This window comes from the organism of the source record quoted next, unplaced genomic scaffold (assembly GCF_019419815.1).
Source record: "Pyrus x bretschneideri cultivar Hongxiangsu unplaced genomic scaffold, Pyrus_bretschneideri_v1 Contig42, whole genome shotgun sequence".
Taxonomy (NCBI): domain Eukaryota; kingdom Viridiplantae; phylum Streptophyta; class Magnoliopsida; order Rosales; family Rosaceae; genus Pyrus; species Pyrus x bretschneideri.
The window spans coordinates 3,074,430-3,101,519 of record NW_025999746.1 but is presented as its reverse complement, the minus strand read 5'-3'; the positions used below and the strand labels follow the sequence as shown (position 1 = coordinate 3,101,519).

Here is a 27,090-nt window from a genome sequence, read left to right as displayed (position 1 = left end):
ATGATTCGCAAGGAATTGCAAAAGCTCCAAATAGTTACCTCTATTGTTTGAAGTGTCACTTTCATCATGACCACGAAATGAAAGACATTGTCACAACAAAAACTTAGTGCAATCAATTGACGCATTCAAGCAAGTGCGATAAGCCATACAAGCTTCTTCTGACTGTTTGACCACAACTGTTTCAATATGTGTCTTTTAATTCATTAGATTACCAGCAGCTTCAACAGCTTTATTGTGAAAGCTACCAACCATTCCCACATGTTTTTCAAAACAGGCTCTTGCGTGCTTCCAATTTTGAAAGCCTATCTCAATAAAGACGTTACTGCTTGATTGTTCAAAGTTGACTTTGAATAGATGGCAATAAAAGCAAAATGTAACATCTTTAGATATACTATATTCCAACCAATGAAATTCCTTCAACCAATTATCAACGAACTGTCGTTTTTTATTCGAATGCAAAGTGAATGGAAAATCATGATCTTTAGCTCTAAAAGGCCCCATCAATATATATGCTCTTCGGACCTCATCTCAAATATCTGGAGGATAATCCTTCATTGAAATTCTCTTTCCAGGGTCTCTCTCAAGATTATCCAAATCAACTTTTAACTCATTTTGTTGTGGAGTGGAATTACCCCAATTGGATTAGAACTACTTGGAATTGGAGGGGAACTGTTCGGAATAGGATTGGAACTATCCAAGTTTGGAGATGAACTATTTAGAATATGATTGTCCGAACTAATTGACGATGATTTTCGCTTGTAATATCATTCCATACTTCTAATTTCTACACATATCAATTAATAAAAAAATCTATATCAATTGATGAAACTACAAAAATATTATATGAAAAACGAGAAATCAGATTCATTTATAAATTTATAATTAGGTTCTTGCCGGTGGGATTCTAATATTATGAATGCCAAAGACAAACATGCCACAAATAGGCTGCCATCACTTCAAAGAAACATTAAAAGTTTAATTCATCACCAAATTCACCACCAAACATTAAAGATAAAAATACTTCTTAAACAAAATATCTAACACCACAAATAAATTAATATCAGATAGTGGATGGTAAAATTATTTAAATATCTAACACCACAAATAATTTAATATCAGATAGTGGATGGCAAAATTATTTAATGGACAGAGTCAAAGAGAGTACAAACCTCTTCGACCAAGAAAAAGAGGACCAGCAGCTAGCCTCCAAACCAAAGCTTTACACGGAGAAAAAAATGCAAAAGGGTTACAGATTTTCACTAGAGATATCGTCACCCCGCCCGTCGGTGCAATGGTGAACAGAAACTAGAGTGCAGTAGAGAGTTGATCGATGACGTAAGGAACAAGAGCAGGCCGAGTAGCAGACGATTAGGTATTATTGGTAAAGTGAAGATTCTAATTGCTCTATCGTGTGAAGGAGTTGAGTGCTCTATCGTGTGAGGGTTCTCACGTGAGTGAGGTTTTAAATTTTTTTTAATGACTTGGCTCAAAACGACATCATTTTGGCCAAGTCATTGTGCAACATCACTTGCGCAGCATCACTGGTGCAGCATCACTAACATGGGTGGTCCTTGAAAATCCTCAAAGCCATTTTTCCGAGCTTCGGGTGATCCCTTTTAAGTTAAAATTTAAATGTAAGATACATCAAAACTATTAATTTATTTTTAAATTATAACAACACGTGACGGTATTTCTTCCTAATACATGCAAAAATTTCCTTGGAGTGTCGGAGAATTTGGGAGTATGATATGGTAATGGACCTAATGAATTAAATTTGTCGTTGGAAACTAAGGAAGAAAGTGCATTCACTTGAAACTCCTGTGTCCAGTGAGGAATAAATTTTACAGGAAAAAAAATATTCACTTAATTCATAAGTTCGTGGAGAAGATGAAGCATACATATAAGAAGCCTATACAATAAATTGTTTTTATAATAATAGGCTATAGTTTGTAACAAAGAAGCATCCATATAAGTCCATTTGAGTTGTCCTAACTTTGTGGAAGTGTTTAACTTGTTTTGCAGGTTTTTGACCTTTTAGTTTTGGTTTTAGAGGACTCAGGTTTCATGTCTCTTTTTTTCATGTACTTTTATAAGGAGTAAGGTTTATGTCTCTTTTGACTAAGTGTAATTTCTTTTTTAGGTATCAATAAAATTTCCCTCATACTGACCAGGTTTTTCAAAGAAAAAAAAAACAAAAAGTCTATTTGAGTTATTTTCTTTTCAGGTTAAATTTATCTTTGTAGAAAAGAAAGTGTGTTAATAATGTTTATTCACAAACCACTGTACACAATATACTTACAAAATTTATGCACTGCACAGAAAGACACCAAACCGTACAAAGAACCTTTCCAAGAAAAAGCTGAGGGGAAAAAATATACAACGGACTTCGATCATTCACTTTTCATTTATTTGAAACAAGGATTGGTATTTAAGAGTTTTATTATGCACAAAAACTTCATGCGGAGTGATTTGAAAAAAGAGAGAGAACCAGAACATTTTTTTTTTTTTTTTGAACTTTTCATTAATAAATGTCAGATTATGGAGATTTGTTTACCCATATAATTATATATATGGCCAAATGAAAGGTTATGGTTTCCCATATTTTAATTTTATATCATCTAAGTATTGAGAAATATTAAGTGATGCGAATACTATCTTCTTTAATCTTCAATAGGTGATCATGTTGTATGAAACTATGACCCAACTCAAAACTTGTCACCTGCTAATACAAAAAGAAATTAAAATGAAAAACTAAACAATTAAATTATAAATTGCTTTCCTCCATAATTTCCTAGCGAAAATAATGGACATTGAGATTCGGTCAACAAGTTCTTTCTTCTTTGTCCATCTGGTGATACAAGAAAACACATACGATCCACTACTTCTTTTCCCTCTTTTTGCTTCTTATGTTTTCGGGTGTGAGATCATTGGTATCTTATTTTTAGTACATATGGAATGATAATGTTATAGTTATTGGATAACTAAAATGCACTAATTTATTTCAGTATTCAATTTAGTCTTCATCATCATCATGAGGTTGTAAGAACTCAGTTTTCACAGACAAGGGGATCCTCACGGCATGCACTCCGTCAACCCAAGTAAGGCTTCCAAAATAGTAACCAGTGTTCATCTCGTGGATTGCGGAGATTGTGATTGTGAAAGTGAGTTTTTCAACTGTGGAATTGAAGACCAGAGCAGTAGGGTTCACATATACAATTGTACCGAATGGAGGTTCAATGGTAGCTTTGTAAATGGACTCAGGGGCTCCAACATTTGTTACAGTTCTTTTTACCGTGATTGGATTTCTCAGACTAGGTATGGTCACGGAAGGTAGGTTAACGTCAAGGATAGAGGGCTTCTTGACGGGACATGTTGTGTTTTTCCCTGTAAGTCGAGAGATGGCAGAGTTGTTGTACCCCCTTGCACAAAGATATTCCATGTAGTCTGCTGCACCCATGTCGTATACTAGTCCAGGGTCTGCTGCGCCATTGGGATTCACCAGACCACCCCCGAAGTCAAATGAATTTGCCAACTTTTGAGGAGATCCTTCCGCAAATATCGGTAAACCAGATGGGCCGTTCCTCCATGCTTCATTTAAATTTATAACACTGTTAAGTTTCACATGTATCTTATTGAAACTGGGAACATATCATATAATATGTGATTACCAGTTGTTACTAGTGCTGATTTGATGGCCGCTGGAGACCAATTAGGATGCATTCTCTTGATAAGAGCCACAATGCCTGTGACATGAGGAGTTGACATTGATGTTCCAGACATCATGGCATATCCACCCTCCGCGAATGAATAAAGTGGAGAAGTTGCTGCTAGTATGTTCACACCAGGCGCGGCTATATCTGGCTGTCCGACAAAGACACAACAACAAAAAAAGTGTTATAAGAAGAGTCTCAACAGTTTAAGACTTTAAGGTGAATGTCGAACGACACTAACTTGTCTCTACCTAAAACTTGTTGATAACTTTTCCAGGAGAAAACATGCAAGAGATGATCCCTTGAAAAAAGTTTCAGTTTATTGAACTGTTGAGAGTTACAAATTAATTTTCAAGAATTGATGTCAACATGAAAACTTCAGTCGCCCAGCCCTTTATACATCGAACATCTGCATTAATTTAGAGTAGATACCTTGAGACTTGCTGGTGCAATGGAGTTTGGCCCCCTAGAGGAAAAATAAGCCACCTTGGCAGATAGTGGTTTTCCAACGGTCGTTTTAGGAAGGCTCAGCTTTACAAGAGGATATCTGTGCACTCCAAACAAAGTTTGAGGATTACAAACAAACCTAGCAATACTAATCACACATTTTACAATAAAATTTAACGTTCCGTACCTGGTTGACCGGATATAAAATAGAATTCGAGTGCCAATCTCATAGTCAACTTCAATGCATGGAAAGTCTTCAATACATGGAGATAAAGCACCACTTGGATTCTTTGCGATGATTAGGCCAACACCTCCTGCTTCTTTCACAACTGCTGAAGCATTTGTTATCGCTTGACGACCCATTGTAGTGAAGCAGAGAACCACCTTTCCAACTACTATAGTTTTGTTGAGTGAGAGGGATTCACACACACTGAAAACAAGCAACTCGTGAAGACGAATGATAAATATAATATAGTAAATTAGGCAAATTGTAAGGATCTGGCACAAAGTAATTAAGAATGCAACATACCCTCCAGCGGTAGGCCCTTCAGACTCTGGGTATACCAAGTTTGTAAATCCTATCTCTGTCCCTGTAAACATAGCTTGACCCTACAAGAATATCAAAGCATACGTGTATCAGATGCTTCAAACTTCATAATGCTAATTGCCCCTATCACAAAAACACATACCAGGAAAGTTTTGTTATTTCCTAAAGTTATAGAAGTAGGAAATTCTCGATCCATGGTGCTTGCTGCAACAGTTATGATCCACGGTGCCGTGTTCACAACCGTTTGTGCTGAGGGTCCACTATTTCCAGCTGCGCACACAACAGTAATCCCCTTAGCCACAGCATGAAAGGAACCAGTTGCAATGCCATCACGCTCATCAACATCTGAGAAGAGGGGAACAGAATACACAATTGACAATGACAACACATCAACCCCATCGTGTATTGCTTCGTCAAAAGCTTTCAAAATATCAGCTGTTGAGCATTGGCCTCCAAGCACATTCCAACAAACCTTGTAAATGGCCAACCGAGCATTTGGAGCACCGCCTCTAATTGTACCAAGACCAAGGCCCTTGTAGCTGATATTAGCCACAAAAGAACCAGCTGCAGTGCTTGAAGTATGAGTACCATGTCCATGTGCATCTCTAGGAGAATGGAATTCTTTGTCCAATGGCTTTGCATACTCGGCAAGAAGTCCATTGATAAACCAACGGGCTCCGATGATTTTTCTATTGCAATGTATTGTAGCATTGAAATTGTCCCCAGATTCACAAACACCATTCCAATGAGATGGAACAGGCCCGAGGCCTTTTTCATTGAATGATTCAGACTCCGGCCATATACCTGCCTCGATTCATTGAGTGGTTATGTTAAGGGACCACAACGTGTGTATACATGTTTGTGTGTGTGTGTATACATGTTTGTGTGTGTGTGTGTGTGTGTGGTGTGTGTGTGTGTGTGTGTGTGTGTGTGTGAGAGAGAGAGAGAGAGAGAGAGAGAGAGAGAGAGAGAGAGAGAACAACCTGTGTCAAGAACACCTATGATAACTCCATCCCCCATGTTGCTCTTGGGGAGAATATTGGAAGGGGAGTGAGGAGAGAGGCCAAGAAAATCCCAACTCCTGGTTGTTTCCAACTTATGAAGGCTATTTGGTATGATTCGTACAACACCAGGCAACTCTTGAATTCACAAATGTTATAAGCATTAGAAGCCATAATTATAAGTACAATGCTCTTTTGCATTTACATTTGAAGTACATTCCATGAGACCAATGGCAGTTTGTGTCATCATTGTATTGAACACGAGACATGACCTTATTGAATAATCTATAGCAATGTTTTTAAAAGATACCTAAAAGTTGTTGGGTTTGAGACTCTGTCAGCTTGGCTGCAAACCCAGAGAAACCATGTTTGTAACTGTATACCATCAATTCCGAGGCTAATTTCTTGCTGCAGCATAAGAACCACATAATTACTGAACAAGCATTTTACTAAGATTTGGATATTTAAGCATCGATCCTAGACTAAAATTCACATGATTGGTCTTTAAGGCTTTATTTTTCTACATCCATATTTATATTACCTTCCCACGACTGTGGCAAGCAAGTCATGATGTGAATCTGTGATTAACTTGGTGTTGTCATGCTGCCTATCTCCCATATAAACAATGTGTACCTGTTGGTTGAGAGATGTATTAGAGCACCCCAGTTCAAGTTTTTTCGAAGAAAAATCAAAGAAAATGCAAATCGTAAAGAACAGGGAAAGTGTTTGAGATGTTGGAAACATACATGGCTCTTTGCTGCCACCTTTGTTATCAATCCCTGACCAGTAAAGCAGATAAGGCAAAGTAGAGCGAGTATTGAACTTGAGCTGCTCATATTGTTTCTATCACATAGAGAAAGAGAGAAGGGGAGGAGGTGTGGAAGAGGTTGATCAAATTAAGACCGATTAAAGATGAAGAATCTGAGCACTCTCTTTTGAATATATAGATAAAAAACTAGAGTCACAAATCACTTGCAATGAACTATACCAAGTGCGTGTATATGAACATTTGATGAATTCTACATAACGTTGTTGTTAGCCGCTATTTTTATAACAGCATTAGGCTGGTGCATGCTAGCTTGGAGGGTAGGTCAAGTCAATAAACGTTACGGGAATTTAGAGAATAAATAATGGAAAAAGTTAAATTTTAAAGTCTTCGATCACTTTAGATTTTTATTTTTATACAAGCAATATTAGCCGAACGGGGGATATCCTACTCGAAACACCGGGTGCAAGAATGATTGCTCTAAGCAGTAGGCTCCCATTAATATATTTTATTTTCTATTTCTTTTGAAAGCTACAAAATACTAATCCTTTTTGTTAATAATATCTTGACGCGAGAGAGAGAGAGAGAAGGGAATAAGGGATGATAATACAGAAGGTGACCGAGACAGATTGAATGGAAATTTTTCTGCTAATACTAATCTAAATTTTCGATCCATAACCTTTCAATGTTGACTATTTACGTTCTAGAAACAAAATTCGTAGCTTGGAAAATAACCTCTCTCTAAACCTTAAACCCTAAAAGAAGACAAAAGGGACAAAAAGGTTGGCGGTGATTACTTTTTTAGACATTGGAAGTTAAACTCCCTTCCTGCTTGTCATGAAGTTTCGAAAATATTCGACAAATCAATACATCCAAACAGCGTAATTGTTGCAGACATGAAATTAATTGCATTAGTTAGACTAGATGTGCTCTTTTATGTATTCGAATACAATTGTATTGATTAATTTGATGTAAAATACCAATCGTATTAAAAAAAAAAAAAAGGGTGTGCTTGTTAATCAGATTGTACTAATTAATTCAAATATAAAGACCAAGTCTTTTGCAATATTTATAAAATAAAGTGACAGGTGAATAACGAGCATCACAATTCACAAGTGGTAGACATTTCACATAAGGGATGATAATACAGAAGGTGACCGAAACAGATTGAATGGAAACTTTTCTGCTAATACTAATCTAAATTTTCGATCCATAACCTTTCAATGTTGACTATTTACGTTGTAGAAACAAAATTCGTAGCTTGGAAAATAACCTCTCTCTAAATCTTAAACCCTAAAAGAAGACAAAAGGGACAAAAAGGTTGGCGGTGATTACTTTTTTAGACATTGGAAGTTAAACTCCCTTCCTGCTTGTCATGAAGTTTCGAAAATATTCGACAAATCAATTCATCGAAACAGCGTAATTGTTGCAGACATGAAATTAATTGCATTAGTTAGACTGGATGTGCTCTTCTATGTATTTGAATACAATTGTATTGATTAATTTGACGTAAAATACCAATCGTATTAAAAAAAAGGGTGTGCTTGATAATCAGATTGTACTAATTCAAATATAAAGACCAAGTCTTTTGCAATATTTATAAAATAAAGTGACAGGTGAGTAACGAGCATCACAATTCACAAGTGGTAGACATTTCACATCATTCTAGAGGGCCTGACATAGTTTTCCAAATCAGGTGGCATATATTGTTTACACAAATGGATTAATTAAATACCACCAAGTTTTATTAGGAGAGTCAAATGCATTCGTATATCAAAGACGACTTTGGAGCCTTTTTAGTACGAATGGAATATGATATATATCTCAGGTGGTAATGTAATTAATCTCTAACCCATGCAATGGATATTCTAGTCAGGCTGCCACTCTAACGTGCAGAAGTCTTGACATAAATAATACATTACCAAATTATGACATATAATTATGTGGTCCTATCCATTACATTTTAGGAAAACTAATGAAAAAGATTTGAAAACTTTGAGTTTTAATGATAAGGACAAAATAAAAGGTAAAGTGAATAGTACCATAATCGACTTTTTAGTGTAAAAATGTGGTTTTTCGTTAAAGTAAACAGTACCGGAACCTTTTCGTTAAAATTCCCTTACCTTTTTCGCTTATTTTATTGGCGTGTTTTTTACTACAATATATATTATATTTCGCATCTATTCAAAATTGTAAAATACCAGTCATTTATTATTAAGGTCGAGAATTATTCATCTTTACTTAAAAGTAAGAAATCTTAAATTCGAATTTCGAAAATGACGAGTTTGCAATCAACTTATTTTCTCATCCTTTTATTGTAAATATATCATTGATAAAAAAGAAATTGTGAAATACCAAGTGAAGAATGAACATCCTTTTAAAGGGAACCTCGACTGTACTTTTGAGAGAGGATTTTATCAATCAACCAAAAAATAGTAATAATGTTATTTGGAACACACAAAACTGACATACTCTTATTCATTTTCATTTGTAAATGAGAGGTCTTATGTTCGATTCTCCCTAAATGCAAAGTTAAAACACATTATTGCTAGTCAATTGTGATGCTTAACCCACTCTTCTATTATGTTAATGTAAATAATATTGTTTGTTCAAAATATAAAACTGATATACTCTTTAATATAGGTGAATTTATAAAATAATAGGGATTTACTTCTATCCAATAGGTGGGAAATGTCCATGCAAAATGCATTGGAATATATTTTCTGTAAGGCATATAGGATTATCTCCCTTCTTTTTTTCCTCCCCTCCTATTTGAATGGTTACGGTTAAACCATGTCAACATCTTATATCAATTTATTATAGAAAAAAAAAAGATAAAATAGAGAATGTGAGAGGAGAAAATGGAAGGGAATAGAAAGAGGAAGGAAGAGAATCCTAATCATTTCTATAAAATAATAGGCACCACTTCTATCCTTCAAGAGATGCGAAATGTCCGATCAAAATGCAGTGGAATGAACATTTACAAATACTAGCAAAGATACCTGCGCTCTACTGCGGGTTTGAAACCGTGACCACAATTTAGCACACCCATCCTTAAGTAATGGGACTAATTAACCTTTCCAACAATGATTAGCAACTAAAATTGATCCACAAATTAATAAAAAGAAAAGACCAAGTAAAAAACTGAACACTACTAGCAGATTCATTCATATGTATACATAATGGCAGGTCCATAAATTTATCATGAGTTCAGGTGTAAACAACTTGATAGTGCTCATGTAAAAACATTTAACTCGTTATAATTAAAACGTCGGAAAAATTAAAGAAAATTTGCTAAATGACCGAAAAAATATCCGTTATTAGATTTGATATCAAATTTATAGTCAGTTATGGGACTCTATTATTTACCACGGCACCTCAATTACCAGTCATTTCCTCCACTTCTGCATCCACTGTTGCCGTCAGCAGGCTGTCAAGCATATCAATATTTGCATAAGATGAACCAACATTTGAAAAGTATAAGCAGATGGACCAACACAGAGAGAAAACACCTAAATTTACAGCAAGATGAAAGCTTAACAAACAAAAAAAATTTGGGTAAAAAATACCTAAATTTACAGACATGCGAAAATAGGGTGCAAACATAATGTGCCTCTTTTTTACTATGGGTCAGTGAGGGTAAGAGAGTGTGTCCTTGGTGTTCTCACTCTCAGTACGACCTTGCTTGACAGAGATATGACCTTAGAAGCTGGTAAAACAGCATTGGTACTTACATTGGATATATGCAACCTGCTCTGGAAGCCATGTATCCAAAGTGGCAGATCTCACCTACGAAAGCATCCAAATCATCAGAATAATGCAGGAAAAAATAGAACCGAAACTCATTAGCATAACACATAAAATGTAGAATTGAGTACCATACAAATAATAAAACGAATTTAAAGTTTTTGCATAACCGAAAATTATACCTTTGATATATGTACCCCAAGACTCCTGTGGATCCCTGAACATTGCATGCATACGAAGATACCAAGATTCACGCTAACCAATCGTGGAGCTCTGCACCAAAAAATGGAAACACTACAACAATTTAGAAAAAAAAAAAAATGTTTGACATATCTGTTTACAGGAACGGAGCTAGAAATTTCTTCTAGTGGGGGCAACCCGAAAATCAACTAAGAAAACCTTATTATAGTATGGCTTATACCTAATATGATAATAAGGATGATTTTAAATGATGACGCATCACAATTCCAATGTTACAAAAATTTCAGTATAGTAATGGAAAGTGACAAAGTGATAAGAAAAATATTAATACATATTAAGAAAAATATTAATATGGAGTATATGCAATATGAAGGTATGTTAGATATTAGATACATATATTTTCTTCAAAGATAACATGTGTGTATTATATAATTGTAGTCTACAACTTAACAAACGAATCACTTGAGTGGGGGCATATGCCCCCAGTGAGTCTTCATTGGCTCCGTCCATGTCTGTTTGAGGTTACCCACACGACATGCAGTATGAAAATATATAGGATGTTATTTAAATTGAAAATATATCTAGTATTGCTGCAATGACATATCTACAAATCGAAGTAATATTACAAAAAAAATTATATTTCACCCATCTTACATAAAAATAAAACTCTGTAAAAAATTTAATTTATAAAAAATAAAAAATGAAAGCTAAAATTATATTTAAGACCTAATATCAATTGATAACTGTTAATTGACTACTCTCTTTGATGAATGCTTCAACTGAAACAAAGGTTCTAGGCAATTACATCTTTTATAGGCATGCCTCTGTTTCTCGAAAGACCAGTGACGAAAAGTTTTCATCATCATTTGTAGATCTGTAACAGAAACAAACAATGAGAAACATGTCACTCAATTCTTGATTGTTACTAAGACAATTAATGAGGATGGAATTAGAAGTATGTCATTGCATTTCTCTTTTGTTCCATTTTTAATACCTATACATATATGTAGAAAATGCAGCACATGGTTACAGACCAGAAGTTAAATCCAAACGATACATATTTACATATGCAATTATTGTAATGTTGTAATTATGTAAACACCAATTAACTAATTAGATACCTTTTGCAATTTGAGAAGCAAAGAGTTGGCACATAGACTCCAGTATAAGACTCCCGAAACATACAACGGGTTTCGTTGAAACTCTGGGAATTGCTGAAACCACTGTGGTTAGATAAACAACATAGATTTCTTAGCAACAAAATAGAAGAAGAAAACGAAAAAGAAAAAGAAAACATATAGCAGCAAAAATACACAACATTTTTTTTTTGTAAATTAGTTACTTAGGCGTTAATCTCCTTTATAATTGATAATCATATGATCCGTACTGTCACAACCTGAACCATTTGAACAGGAGGGAATGAATTGGCTAAAGAGCTTCCGCCTTCGGAGAGCTCGAGCCAGAGGTTGTGGACGTTCTTGGTCCCGGGCTTGACCCTCCAAGAGGCCAGAGAGTCGGAGAGCAATCGAGGCTTGAGCCACTCAGAGAGGGACTGTGGGGTGGGGAATTTCACATAGAGCCTAACCATTCAGCCGGAAACAAAGAAAGCATAAAATCCCAGGCCAAGTTAGCCTAAGAAATGCCAAAAGATCCTAAGGCAGAACATACAAAAATAACTTGCTAAAAGGAACACAAATACAGGATCTCAAAAAAAAAGGGTGGTGCATAGACATTTAATGGGATGAAATATAATTCCAACAACAGATTTGATTGAAAGCAAAGTTAATCACAAAAAATATAATCAACAAACATTCAAGTTCATGGAAAATGAAAAAACTGCAAAGCTCAAACCATTTCACCCTTCGTTTTCGCTTTTTTGAGCTTAAGATATGGTGGTACGAAATGGTTATCAACCGAGAGTGCGCTTAACTACTTATTCTTAGCTGCCACCATTGTTAACGAAATGATATGCATCATATTTCTATTGAACTATTGTTTTCCTGTTTATATAACTCAGATTAATATGTGGTAGATAAGTTAAAAAATGTAAGTAACCACATTGTGTAAGAGCATTTTCTTTTGTGTTGGATATAAAATTGAAAACAGTGCGTTAATTTAATAAAAAACAACAGATACATCAGTATTGTAATATGTGTTTTTTGAGTAAGAATTTATGTTTTCATGTGTGGAGGATTTTGGTACACAATGGGAAGATTTTCTATGCCAACTTTACTGAACACAGAGTATTTAACCAAGAACTAATCTGTATTTGTGGAGGCATGTCCATGTATTTAACTGTAGTAAAAAATGAAGATCTACTTATACCGAACTTGATGAAATATGGTAACAAGCTGACCTTTGGAGGACCTGTAGTCATTTAATACTGTGTGACCTTGTGCCAACACAAAAAAACATAGAAGACAAAAAATATAACAAAAAGCGAGGGGCAAAACAACCATTCGACTTTACAAATGTGAAAACAGCAAGGGAAACAGAGGAAAAAGCGAGGTGCAAATGGGTTCGGCCCCTGGTCATCAATAGTACTCAAAACTGAGTTTTAGTATACAGGATGATGATACATGTAAGTCCTAAATCAATTTTAAAAAAAAAAAAAAAAAAAAAAAAAAAAATCTCAATGAGGTGAACCCTATCCCTCTCTTATACTCTTATACTCTTCTATCTTCCCTTTGTTTTCCTCCCCCAATTCTAAATCATTCTTCCACCCTTGGCATGTCGATTTTATCTCACCTTAACATTTTATATCCAACTTGCAACCCAGCTCTCTTCAAATTGTATTTAAAACAATGAAGTGGTTGCATAAGAATGGTGCAAGAAGGCATAATGCAATCCAATTGCAAATCGGTCCAATAAAAAATTCAAACCAAAAAAACTCCTCATCTCTCTCATCAAACAAAAATTCCCAAATCCAACAGAATTCCTGATCACAACACATAACATAAACTAATAAAACATTACTCAAATAACGATTTAATTTTTAAAATTAAAAATTAAAGAGAACCAAATACGCATATTTGGAAAGAGAAAAAAAAAAAAAAAAAGAGGGAATGATTCCATATGTAAATCTCACCCTCAACAGTTTTACAATACTACCCAACTTTTCAAAGGCTTGTTAGGCTTCTTAATGTATTTTCTTCTACAACATTTGAGCATGCATGATAGTGGAGAAGTTGAGGTTCTATTGTAAATTCAATTGTTAATATGATAAGTAGCATAACTTATTTATAAGATCAATGCAAGGTTCTTTCTTTCATTAACGTGTAATTCATTCTCAACACGCGCCTCTCACGTGTGATGAATTTTTTAAAGTCTAACACATAGACAACACGAACAGACGTGGAGCACGTTTGGCAATTGGCTTTACACTTGGGACAGCTTGTTCTGATACCAAGAAGAAAGTTGACATTCCACTATAAATTCATCGGTAATATGGAGAGTAGATCAACTTATAAGTCTCTGCAAGGTTCATATTACCATCAATGTGATATTCATTCTCAACACACTTTATGGTGGAACTTCAACTTCTTTCGTTGTATTAAAGACAATTATCTCACGTGTGAAATCTAACGGGTCACACGGACTTGACATCATCTCATAAATGTTGTCTACATATTTAGTTTGAACATAAAAAAACATAAAAGGAGAAAAACAGCACAGAATAGAACAGAACGAAACAAAAAGGAATGTAGCACTAGATCTGATGAACTGCTAAATTCACTCCTACGTAAACTTAAAACAAATCTTATGGGAAAAACATAGGAAGCGTCGTGACAAGTCAAAATTGGTCATGGCAATCAAGGGCTCGTGAAGAAGGGACTGGTGTAAGAGAGCCTAGGGGTTAGTATAGTAGTAGTACGGTTTAAATACCCAAATCACCGTCACAAAAACTTTATTTTATTTAAATTATAACATGTTCTTATTTTTCATAATAAATTTTAAATGTAAGATTCCGACTGTGAGATATCAAAAATCCTGTGCAAAATTTGAAAAAGAACCCCTCCTTAAAATAGTTTTAAAAAAAAATAATGTATTGATGCTACAAAACAATCATTTAAATCAAAATAAATTTTAGCACTCACTAGTTGCAAATTTCCAAATGTCATTAATTATAAATAAAAAGACAAACATAACATTCAATAAATAATTGAAAGCAGTTCATTCTGAAACAACCAAATATTAAAAACAAAAAACTTCAAATCTATAACTTTGAAGTTTCACTTGAACATATAGCATTATTATATAAACAAAATTGAAAAAAAATATTTTTTTAGGGTGTTATTACTTGCACACAAAATATCTCATTTTATGCTGAATTTTTATATTTAGAAAGAAAACAATTACTCTTATAAGAAGTAGACAATGAGATTTTAAAGTGCTTACAAAAAAAACAATTTTTTTTTAAATATAGAACATTATTACATAATATTATATGGCAAATGTCACATCTGGCCCGGGTCCCCGCCACATCCCGGGCTCGACTCTACCGTAACACGATATTGTCCGTTTTGGGCCCTTACCACGCCCTCACGGTTTTGTTTCTGGGAACTCACTAGCAACTTCCCAATGGGTCACCCATCATGAGATTGCTCTAGCCCAAACCCACTTAACTTCGGAGTTCCGATGGTACCCTAAGCTAATGAGTTCCCAAAATGCCTCGTGCTAGGTAGAGATGGGAATATACATATAAAGCTTACAGGATCCACTCCCCTGGGAGATGTGGGATATAACAATAAAATTGTCACATCGCGGCCTGGGCCTCCACCACATCCCAGGCTCGACTCCACCGTAGCATGATATTGTCCGCTTCAGGCCCCTACCACACCCTCACTGTGACATCCCACATTGCCCAGGGGAATGATCCTTATATGTATATTCTCATCTCTACCTAGCACGAGGCCTTTTGGGAGCTCACTGGCTTCGGGTTCCATGGGAACTCTGAAGTTAAGCGAGTAGCGCGCGAGAGCATTCCCAAGATGGGTGACCTATCGGGAAGTTCTCGTGTGAGTTCCCAGAAACAAAACCGTGAGGGCGTAGTCGGGGCCCAAAACGGACAATATCGTGCTACAGTAGTGGAGCGGGTCTGGGTTGTGATGGGGGCCCGAGCTGGAATGTGACAATTTGGTATCAGAGCCTAACCTTGGCCGTGGTGTGCCGACGAGGACGTCGAGCCCCTAAGGGGGGTGGATTTTGACATCCCACATCGCCCAGGGGAGTGATCCTTATATGTATATTCCCATCTCTACCTAGCACGAGGCCTTTTGGGAGCTCACTGGCTTTAGGTTCCATAGGAACTCCAAAGTTAAGCGAGTAACGTGCGAGAGCATTCTCAGGATGGGTGACCCATCGGGAAGTTCTCGTGTGAGTTTCCAGAAACAAAACCGTGAGTGTCACATTCTGGCTCGGGCCCCCATCACAACCTAGGCCGCTCCACTACTGTAGCACGATATTGTTCGCTTTGGGCCCCGACTACACCCTCACGGTTTTGTTTCTGGGAACTCACACGAGAACTTCCCGATGGGTCACCCATCCAGAGAATGCTATCGCGCGTTACTTGCTTAACTTCGGAGTTCCCATGGAACCCGAAGCGAGTGAGCTCCCAAAAGGCCTTGTGCTAGGTAAAGATGAGAATATACATATAAAGCTTACAGGATACACTCCCTTGTGTGATGTGGGATGTAACAGCAAAAATTTTGAGGCCTTTCAAATTTGGGGCACTCTACGATTGCATTATTCACTCCCCCTCAACGCCCCATTTGATAAGATATATCAAATCTATTAACTTGTTTTAGAATTATAACTGCACATAACTATGTTTCGTTCTAATACATGCAAAAATTTCCATGGAGTGTAGGAGAATTTGGGAGTATGATATGGTAATGGACCTAAGAGCAACTCCAGCATATCAAGGCCCCCTAGGGCAACTTCTTATTGAATAGCCTTTAGTGAACAATAACTTCCTTTAATAAACAGTAATTGTCTTTTGCATCTTCACTCCTAAACTGAATAGTCATGGCAATATGCAATAAAATATTAGTATTTTTAATTTTATAAAATCATAAAAAATAATTTTATTTCAAATTTTTAATCGGTCTCATTGTACCACGTTTCATTAAATAAGAAATTACAACCCAAAGTATTTGAGAAAATATAAAATTGTGGTGTAAGGTGGAAGGTAATGATAAGATATTTATAGAAAAATTAAATCTTTTTTTTATTTTTAAATTTTTTCGGATTTTTTATTAATTTTTTTATTAATTTCATAATGTGGTTGACGTAACGTCAGCCAAGTATCATGTGGCCTTAGGCTCTCGGGCCACCAATTCGAGTTAGGCCTCTCACTCGGACCCCCTTGCCCAATCACTCGCATGGGCTGGATAAGGTAGCTGGGGCTATTGAGTCATCAAAATTGCCGGTCCATCAAGCTCCAGCTCCCGCTGGAGTTGCTCTAATGGTGATCTACTTCTCTACAATACCACTTAAAGTACTATTCTTTTCCTTGGTTTAACATCGATGGCTTCATCATGCATTCACGTCGTCTTGTCTCTCTCCATCTCTGATTCGACACCCTGGCATCAAATGGACTATATTACCCTCGACTTTAGGTCACATTTACTATAACCATTCACCAACCAACCTTTTTCAGCTTTTATGTTTTGAATTCTACTACAGAAAAAGGTACAGTATATGGCCAACTTCGCATCACTGTTTTTGCATGCGGACCAGACTGCCCTCTTGGCTTCATTGATTGTTTATGTCTCTGCTCCAAAACTAAAGGACAGAAAAGTTAGATTTATGCAGTTCCAAAATTAAAGTTAGATGTCACTTAGTACTACGGTTTAATGATATTCTTCTTCACTTGTAAGTATGAGATTTTAGGTTCGATTCTCACTAATGAAAAATTTGAACCATATTATTATTAGCTCATTATGAGACTAATGCATCTCATTCCCCCTTAATGTAGATAATATCGTTTATTCAAAAAAAACATTAAAGTTAGATTTAGGCATTATTTCAGTTTACAAATCTGTATTTGTTTTATGTTGAGCTCCTTCAAAGTAAAGTTTTCTTTCTTTATTTAGATCGATGGAAATGTTATTAAAACCTCAACTTTGAATTTGGTTACACAAACATGATCTCTGTCCCTATGGGGCAAAACTAAAACAACCTCCCATACAAGGGGAAAAGACTTGGCTACTTACCAACTACTAAGTACCTCTAACGTGCGATAACTAACAATCGTCACGTAATTAGGTCATCGTCACTTGATAAGTGTGCTATTCATATAATGTGTTGGTGATATGTTAAAATCTCTTTACTATAACACACACATAAAGGTCTCATATCACACATTTAGATAAGCTTTTGTTTTTCTACATGGGGACTAGTACTCAGAATTGGGGGTGCTAAATAACTCGACAAATTGCTCAACATCAACAATACTAGAGTCAACATAAACAATACATACATTTATGAGGTTTTATGTTTTTTTTATTAGTAGATACCAAGGTTTTAAAAGGTGGTAGACGTTAAAATCGAACGGCGAATAGGAGTCAAGTGTCTAGGAGTCTGGACCTAAGTGAAGGACTATGCGGTTTTTTTTTTTTTTTTTTAATTTTAATTAAACTTTTATATAACATATAAATAAATATTAATTAAAAAATACATATGGTGCAAAATAAAATGACATATAAATAATAAAATATTAGAATATATTGAAAACATGAAGAATAAGCATATAATGAGTGTTCGCTCAAGTATCCAACAAGTATTTTACAATTTATTAAAAAATAAAGTACAAAAAGGAAGTTATGTGCAAATGAGAGTCGCGACTTAAGTGATCTAGGTGGGTGCTTACATGGGTCTAGGCAGACTAGACGGACGTCTAAGCAAGTGTGGATGTCATTTCTTATTTTTAAATGTTAGAAATTAAACGTGGTGGTAACCAGCTGCCTAACACCTAAAGACTTTTGGAAAATTGGCAGATGCACACTACTTTTCCATTTTTCTTGAACATTTATGTTTATTTGGACTGTTTAGATCTAACTGATAAACAAACAAGATTGTGCAGAAAAATATGTACTCATTTCTTTTAAACTAAACTGGAAATCTGTAATAAGATGAGCATTTTGGAAAATATACAGAGAAAAATAAAAAATAAAAATAGAAAAACAGAGGGGCAAAGGCGCAGAAAGTATAGCCAGTGCCATTTGCCAATGCATCCCATTGCTTAAGAATAAAGGGGCATTATTGGCAGTTAATGACTTAAAGCTGCCATGGCTTTTGTCATTTTCAAAAACATTTTGAATAAATATTATTTCCCCATCATGATTCATGATGACAGAACAACGGAATAGATGAGACATTATAATTACTGGGTGTATCTTTGCCTTCACCAGTCACCACCTTTAATTAATTGTAATATTTACCCCTTAATTATTTTCATGAAATAAGTTTAAATTTTAAATTTGTGTATACTCATTAGATAGATTTCAAAATTTAAACTAATTTAACAATAATAAAACAATCAAAAATATATAATTACCAGGGAAGAGGGAACCCATCTCCCCTCCCTTCAGAGCGTTTGATAGGTTTAAGAAAGGCCCCTTCCTTGACTCCATCAAATTTCAATTTCCTTTCCTTTTCCTTTTCCTTTTCAAATTTATATGTCACTGTTTCATGACATGATTTTGTTGCTGTCTGTACGAAAAGCTGTGCGCTTTCTCTAGGTTGCTGCTGCTCATATTCTTCCTAAAGCTTCCTCTCATAAACCAAAAGGGCGGTTCCTTAAAGCTGAGGACATTTTTGCAACCAGATGGGTCTCAGCAGACCTCACAAGGTCGGCAATGGAGTGCCCGCCAGATGGGTTTCTCTCTTCTGCATCGCCAGCTTCTTCCTCGGTGTTCTTGTTGTCAACAGGTTCTCTCTCTCTCTCTCTCTCTCTCTCTAAGATCTTGTGCTGAGGTGGTTCTCTCAGCTTCTAGATTTGCTTCTCAGTCTAATGGGGATTGTGAATTTTCATTCTTTTAATGTTGTTTGCTGCCAATGAGCTTTCTTTTTTTCGACCATTTTGCTTTTGCAAATGATGCTCTGGTTTCTGGATTCAAGTTCTATTTGCACCATTGTTTGAAATTTAGGATGTTTGCTATCTATTTGGTAATTTTGAAATGTACTTAAGTTGCCAATTGGACTAATAGGTGCTAAATCTTGGTCGTAATTTGAAGTTACATGAATTGGCGTAATGAATATGTTGTGATCTATTGGCTTTTTAGTGAGGAAAGTAGTAGATTCAGTGGTGTTTAGCGCTGGAATCTGAGAGGTTAACTCTGATTGGCCGGAAAGCAGATTTTTCGAGTTTCGTAGAAATTTGGGGAGCTGGTTGATCGATTTTAAGTTGGAGGCCAGGCACTAGGAAAATGGTTTCGAGTTAACTCCTTTGGATGGTAAATAATGGCAGCCGGTTGACAAAGTTCAGTGGTGCTGAAAGAGATTTCTAGCCAGTGGAATCGGTGAGAAGCCGGCAACTTGAAGACGAATGTGCACCCAATAGAGTTACTCTTGGTTGGCTTAGCTTTGCGCTGAATGTGCACCCAAATCTCCTATATCTCTGATATTTCATAGAAATATAAGGCGAGTGTTGATCAATCTCCACGAAAGTCCAATTCCCTCGAGACACTTGGCTGGTGAAGCCCAACTATGGTACCCAAATCACATGAATGTGACGAGAGGATTTAACGTAACTATACTACCATACTGTAAAGTATGAGAGTTGAACTGTAAATTGCAAGGAAACAAAATTGTTTTAATCTATCCAACTCATGTGATATGAGATTATATTGTCTGGTTCATAGTGTTCATTTCTAAGTACACATGCATCGGTCAGTTGCTGATGTTTATCTTGCAGGTTTTGGGGTGATCCCGATCCAGAGAAAATTGATGAGGAGGGTTCACCACTGGAGAAAGATCAATCAAGAAGAGTTCTGCATCCCATAGCTAATTGTGAGAACAAGGCAAGTTACAAGATTCAAATATTTATTAGCTCCATTTCTGTGGTAACTCGTTAATAATTTATCCGTTCTACTGCAGGAGGCCGCTAATGGCGTAGGAGACATCCTTTCTCAAGTCTCGCAAACACATGATGTGATCATGTAACTTCCCTTATCCTTCTATTATTTGTTGAAGAAATCTCATAAGAGCTCACAATCATTTTACGTATTTCAAATGTATACACATTAATATTGGTATGTTATTGAAATTTATGTTGCATTTTTTTTCCAGGGCATTGGATAAGACAATTTCCACATTGGAGGTCCAGCTAGCGACAGCTAGATCTTCCAAATCTGGAAATGATGAAGGATCTCCTATGGTGATAAAACCAGGAGGTGAGCCATTGAAAGAGCGCCAGAAGGTTTTCTTTGTGATGGGAATCATGACTGCCTTTAGCAGCCGGAAACGAAGGGAGTCAATCAGGGAAACATGGATGCCACAAGGTTCAAATCCAAATTTTCAATATTCATTTCTCTCACTAAAAGATTGGTTGCCGGCATTGCTGTTATAAGAAATACGCATATACATATGCACACACACATAACTTATTAGTTTATCACTTTTCCAGGTGATGAGTTAAAGAAGTTAGAGGAAGAAAAGGGAATTATAATGCGGTTTGTTATTGGACACAGGTAGGCTTTATATTGCAAGTGACTAGCTTAATAAACTGCTTGCTTCAGAAAGAAAATTTTAACAAAACTTGCTGGTTCTTTTTTTGCCGTCAGTGCAACTCCAGGGGGTGTTTTGGATCGTGCCATTGAGGCAGAAGAGGAGAAACATAAGGATTTTTTCCGACTAGTAAGTAACTGAGTGCCTGGGACCAAATTACCTGTTATCTCCAGTTAGTTGTTTGGAGACTCGTGCAATGCATGATGCATATATATTGTCTTGGGACCAATCAGGGGAACAAAATTCTGAAACTTTTTGGTCGGCTTTTGTTAGTTAGTTGTTTTAAGATCTAGATTGTCCTTTGGTTCAAACTTCATATCACTTCGGTAGACCTTATGTATTGTTTACCAATGTATGTATGCAGAATCACATAGAAGGATATCGCGAATTGTCGTCAAAAACCCAAATATATTTTACGGCAGCTGTCTCTAAGTGGGATGCTAACTTTTATATCAAGGTTGATGATGATGTGCACATAAATCTTGGTTAGTGTGTATATATTTTAATTCAGCTGTTTCTGCTATGGAAATAAGGGGACGAAACAATTGATAGAGAATCTGCGACACTAAATTAATTTCAATATTTGACAGGAATGGTTGGTTCTACTTTGGCCCGTCATAGATCAAAACCTCGTACATATATCGGTTGCATGAAGTCTGGACCTATCCTGGCGAATAAGTAAGCAGCCAAAAGTTGTGCATCTCTCTTGTTTAATTTATGTTCGTCATTCATCATCTGTACCTATTTTGATAGGGGGGTCAAGTACCATGAACCGGAATATTGGAAATTCGGAGAGGAGGGAAATAAGTATTTTCGCCACGCAACAGGTCAAATATACGCAATTTCCAAAGATTTAGCAACTTACATCTCAGTGCATCAGTAAGTGCTCTTGTGCAGTCTCATTTTGCTCTGGTTTTTTTCTTGTACGCACAAAAAATATTCTACATTTTTTTCTTCCCATATAACTTCGAAAAGTTCTGTTTTTCACTTTAGCCACATACTTCACAAATATGCAAATGAGGATGTCTCTTTGGGTTCTTGGTTTATTGGTCTTGATGTTGAGCACATTGACGAGCGAAGCCTTTGCTGTGGAACTCCTCCTGGTAAGTTCTTGGGAATGTGATTTATCTCCACTTCAAGACATTAACCAGTTTGTTTATTTATGCATATGCCATCCAGATTGTGCTTTTTGCTTTTCTACATAATTAGATGATTCGTCCATTGAGAATACAACTCTCCATAGCTATTAAAACTCATCTTATTGATTGTCAAAAGCTCTTATTAAAATAAGTACTTTTCTTGAAAGCCACACAAAAAGATCACATTATAATCAGTTCGTTTTCGATACTATTAAAGCTCGATCTCAACTCAAAACTGTCTTATCTTTCTCAGAGTGTGAGTGGAAAGCTCAAGCAGGAAACCCCTGTGCTGCATCGTTCGACTGGAGCTGCAGCGGCATATGCAAATCGGTGGAGAGAATGGAGGAGGTGCACGAGCGATGTGGGGAAGGTGATGAAGCTATTTGGCACACTAGTTTCTGAAACTTGGCACGTTTGATTGTGATGTAAATGTGTATGAGCTGACAGAAAATTGGTTAAACAAAAACCTGCTGCCCCATTTTTGCTATTATTTATGCCCCTGGGACAGTTGGTATATGATTAATTTAATCATTGCACAGAGAATCTTGAGTCAGAAAATATGGAGAAAATTCTTTCTTTCCAACTTTGAACCGTTTGATGCCCTTTGGATGGAAACTAGTTGGCGAGTTGGGTATTTTTTTTCTTTCCATTTTTATGAGTCGGGAGGACTTACATTAAACATGTTGAGGATCGTGTCGTGTCTTGGACAGTTATGTATTGACATATGTAAGTATATCGCAAGCATATTAATGAATTGAGACCTCAAAATGACAGTGTACATATTTCTTGTAAATTGCTCTCCTTGATCGGAGATTTAAGAATACAAGGAAAACTCAAATCCGCTTCATCCTACCAAATCTAGATTTGAGATTGCTTTTAATTAAAGAGCTCAAATTGTGGGCCTAAGGGTTAGAGGGAAGAGAATGTCAAAGGAGTGAGTTTGGGTCAAAAGATCCGTAATGGGAACTTATACTCTGTAGAGTCTATACTCAAATAATGTGAAGGAAAATTTACACATGTTATTGTATTAGTAGATCAAGACACTATTTGACCGTGAAATTATTTAATGTAAGTCTTTCTTTACTTTTAGACCCAGATACAAAAATACGAATATAAAATAAGTTTTTGGACTCGAGAAGCACTAACAAAGGCAAATCTGTATTGTAATGAAGCCACCATCTTAGTGGCACAGCCACTCCACAGCCTTTCTTTAGCATCTACTTTATTACCGATATATTGCGCTTTTAAGGACCTCCTATCACAATAAAACTTTTTATCTTCATATTTTGAACTGGCAATACGCACTCATCGAATAAATGCGCCATTAGAGTTGGTCTTGGTGATAGAATTTATCGCCAAGAAGCCTAAAACAGTTATTGGATGTGCAGCAGATACACTTAGGGGAATTTTTTTTTTTGGAGCAAAGAAAACATACATTACCAACAAACAGAACAACCACTACAACACATAGGCCCAAAATTTACAACACAAACGACCAACAGAGGCCCAACCAAAAGTTGAGCCCAAAACATAGCACACACAGACACAACCACATCTACTACAACATCCGCTAAAATCGCCACTGCAACCACCAAAATAGTAGCCGTGCATGTCAATCCAGTCAAATTCGATCCCCAAACAAAGCCACGCCTCACCGACACCAGCATCCAAGTCCAATCTTCACACCCAACACAGCTACAGACCCCAGAGAACTTGCAGCCAAGTGAAAGAAGCTCATGGCAGTCCACAAGCAACACTGCTAATAGGGACAGACAGCAAATCAAAGCACACCAACTCGAAACACCGCAACCAATCGCTGTAAAGGTTGACGGAAGCTGGGAAATTGGATGAGAGACAGCAGAGGGGAGAGAAAATGGCAGATCGACCAAGAAACCCTGGGAAGAAAACAGCAGAGAGAAAAGGAAAAAAAAAGGGAGAAAGCTAGGATCGGCGGCACTGGAAATGGACTCGATCGAGAACCACTCACACAGATCGGTGAGATTAACCCTCACACAGAGGGAAGGTCTCTCACGAAGAGAGAGTTTTTACAAATTAGATACACTTAGGGTTTGTAAGGCCATCTCCAACCGAAGGGTCCAGAGGGTTGAAAATAACCCGAAAACCGTCTCCAACCGAAGGCTAGGCCAGAGGGCTGTGGAATCTGAGAGGGCCCCACGGAATCAGAGAGGGCTGGCCATAAAAATTAGCTTTCTTGTTGGTTACAATCGACAGGAATACATTTATATTAAATAATATAAACGTATTCTTGTCGGTTATAACTGACAAGAATGCTTAAGAAAAAAATTCAAAGGAAAATTAATGAAAAAGGGCTTGAAAACTTTAAGTTTTAATGATAAAGATAAAATAAAGGGTAAAGTGAATAGTTTCAGGATTGACTTTTTAGTGTAAATATGTGATTTTTCGTTTAAGTGAACAGTACCGTGGGCTTTTCGTTAAAACTCCCAAAATTCAAATGCAACGGCTAGCTGACTAGGTGTTGCATTTGAATTTTTTTTTCTTTTTTTTAGGTTTTTTGGGCCTTTTTTTTCTAATTCTTAAAAATTCTAATTTTTTTTTCCTATAAATACATAAACCATTCATTCACCATTCCTTTAAATTTAATTTGTGGTTTTTAAATTTAATTTTTAGTTTTTAAATTTAATTCGTCGTTTTTAAATATAAGTTATAGTTTTTAAATTTAAATTGTTGGTGGATTTGAATTTAAGTTGTTGTAATTTTTTAATTTAAATAATAAATTATGTTTGACCCTTTGACCCTCGATTGGAAACGAAAACAAATATAACCTTATATTATTAATTAAAATATTAATATTTTGAAAAATCAGAGAACTAAAACCAATCATTTGTTGAAGATGGCCTAAGTAGTAACTTTTCCATTTGCAGAGAGCCAAGTACAGTTCCGGTAAGTTGTTCTTTCTTTTAGGAAAATATTTATCATGTGAAGAATTCTTTCAAGCAAGTCCTGACAGACAGGCTCCGTGCATACTGTCCAACTTCTTTGTACATCTCTGCTTTGGTAACTAGTCAAATCGAAAGAGCTGAAATGAGATGACATTCACACCCTACACCTGTTAAGCACTAATCAGATTCTTCATTCTTCTGTGTGTTCAGTTCTTCGGGCAATGTGTTGTCTTATCACAGGTAAACCTAACATTAGGTGGTTGGATTGTGGATTTAGAATAAAATCATCAATATATTATCAAGTGTACATGCATATGCATGTTGAGAGTAATTCTCACGTTAGAAAAAAAAGAGGGATTCTTGATGTGCTTGAAAGAGATTAAATTACATCTTATATTATCAATTAGTTTTATGGTTGAATCTCAATTTTCTTTATAATACCAAAGCATGTTGTCTCATGTGTTGAACTTAACGGTCACACGTGTTCTAAGTCACCCGATTGTGTTTTTCGTACATTAAACTTTAAAATTCGTCACACATGAAATGACGTATTGAGAATAAATCCCATATCAGGAAAGGAATGATCAATTATTAATTGATTTTATGGTAGAACTCAACTTTCTTTTGTCCCTATGGGCATGTCGAGTGATGGTATTTGAACACACAAAATTAATATGCTCTCCAATGTATATGAGTTATACATGCTCACTCTGAATATTTTTCATTACATCGATATTCTAAATTATTTATATTAAGGAAAAGAGAGATGGTTTGTACTCAAGACGCACGCAGTTGAAAAAAAAAAATCCCAACCATTAAGACAATTCATCGTTTACAGAGTATCAGTTACCTATTTAATTTGCAGTTGTTCGAATTTGTAATCAACTGCTTGAGGAATTCTCTGTGGTCGGTGGTACAGCCGAAATGCAAATTCTTGACAGGTGAAGTGGGCACATCAGATGGGATTTTCCAAAATTGAAGTCTACACTGAAGTAGAAAGTACACCGTCCATGCCCAGTGAGCTTCCTTCTCAAGGATGTCAATTCTTGAAGTATAAAGTGACCTAATTTTGGGTTCAACATCAGACACTAACAGTTTGGCCGGTGTAACTGGGTCAATGGAAATTTTATTTGTGCGGCTGCACACTCACATGAGATAGGTTCGGGATTTGTGGGTCTTGGCTTCGTCCCTCTATTTGTATCCCTTTGTTTGTTTCTTTAAATAAAATTTTAGAGATGGGTGATAGAGGAATCATTCTATCAGAAAGTTAATCATTTCTAATAGCTCTGAGCAAGAATGAAGTAGTTTACTTTTGTAGTTGATGGCTAAATCCCACATCTTGGTTCTTTCTGACCGCTCTGTGCGTGTTGGAAAATAAGGCTATTTTTATAGTTTGATGACTAGTTTGACTTACCTAATCCTTCATCATTCTCAGTAAAAAAAAAATGAAAAAGAAAAAGAAAAAGACCTATATGCAGAAAAGTTTGATCTCATACGAGTGTGTTGCCGTGTACAAATAACTCGATAGAATATATTCTTTCAGTAATAGATGTTGAGTGAGTTATGGATATAATCATATCAGTTCAAGTTACAAACTCCTTTTTTTGTCCCATGAATTTGAGAAATTTGTAAGTCTCCAGTAATTACGTTATTCTTTCGTGTTATAGACATAAAAAAAATCTCTATGGTACTTTAGAGTATATGATATATTTCAAACTTTTTAACCGTTACTTTTTAATTTTTGTATTTTGAAAATAGTGATCTAACGTTACAAAAATTAATATCCTATACTTCAGAGCATTGTAAAAAATTCCGTTACTCAACCCGCTCTATGTTGTTAGTGATAGTTAAAGGTGGTAAAGGGGATCATTACTTTTCAT

General features: G+C 36.0%; 2 protein-coding genes across 2 annotated transcripts; one reads left to right on the top strand and one right to left on the bottom strand.

Annotated features, from left to right (window-relative positions):
* Positions 1–2,744: 2,744 nt before the first annotated feature.
* LOC103935959 (subtilisin-like protease SBT3.3) lies at positions 2,745–6,730 on the bottom strand. Its single transcript, XM_009345795.2, has 10 exons — positions 6,452–6,730; positions 6,247–6,338; positions 6,016–6,113; positions 5,688–5,843; positions 4,847–5,508; positions 4,687–4,766; positions 4,345–4,587; positions 4,143–4,257; positions 3,669–3,861; positions 2,745–3,588 (listed from the first exon to the last, which is right to left on the bottom strand). The coding sequence occupies exons 1-10, from the start codon at positions 6,539–6,541 to the stop codon at positions 3,014–3,016; spliced, it is 2,304 nt and encodes a 767-aa protein (XP_009344070.2). The 5' UTR covers positions 6,542–6,730; the 3' UTR covers positions 2,745–3,013.
* Positions 6,731–18,893: 12,163 nt separating this feature from the next.
* LOC103935945 (beta-1,6-galactosyltransferase GALT31A) lies at positions 18,894–22,872 on the top strand. The gene is made up of 11 exons (XM_009345779.3): positions 18,894–19,353; positions 20,339–20,444; positions 20,521–20,582; positions 20,713–20,924; positions 21,050–21,113; positions 21,207–21,279; positions 21,515–21,635; positions 21,741–21,828; positions 21,904–22,029; positions 22,144–22,253; positions 22,543–22,872. The coding sequence occupies exons 1-11, from the start codon at positions 19,250–19,252 to the stop codon at positions 22,689–22,691; spliced, it is 1,215 nt and encodes a 404-aa protein (XP_009344054.2). The 5' UTR covers positions 18,894–19,249; the 3' UTR covers positions 22,692–22,872.
* Positions 22,873–27,090: the final 4,218 nt, after the last annotated feature.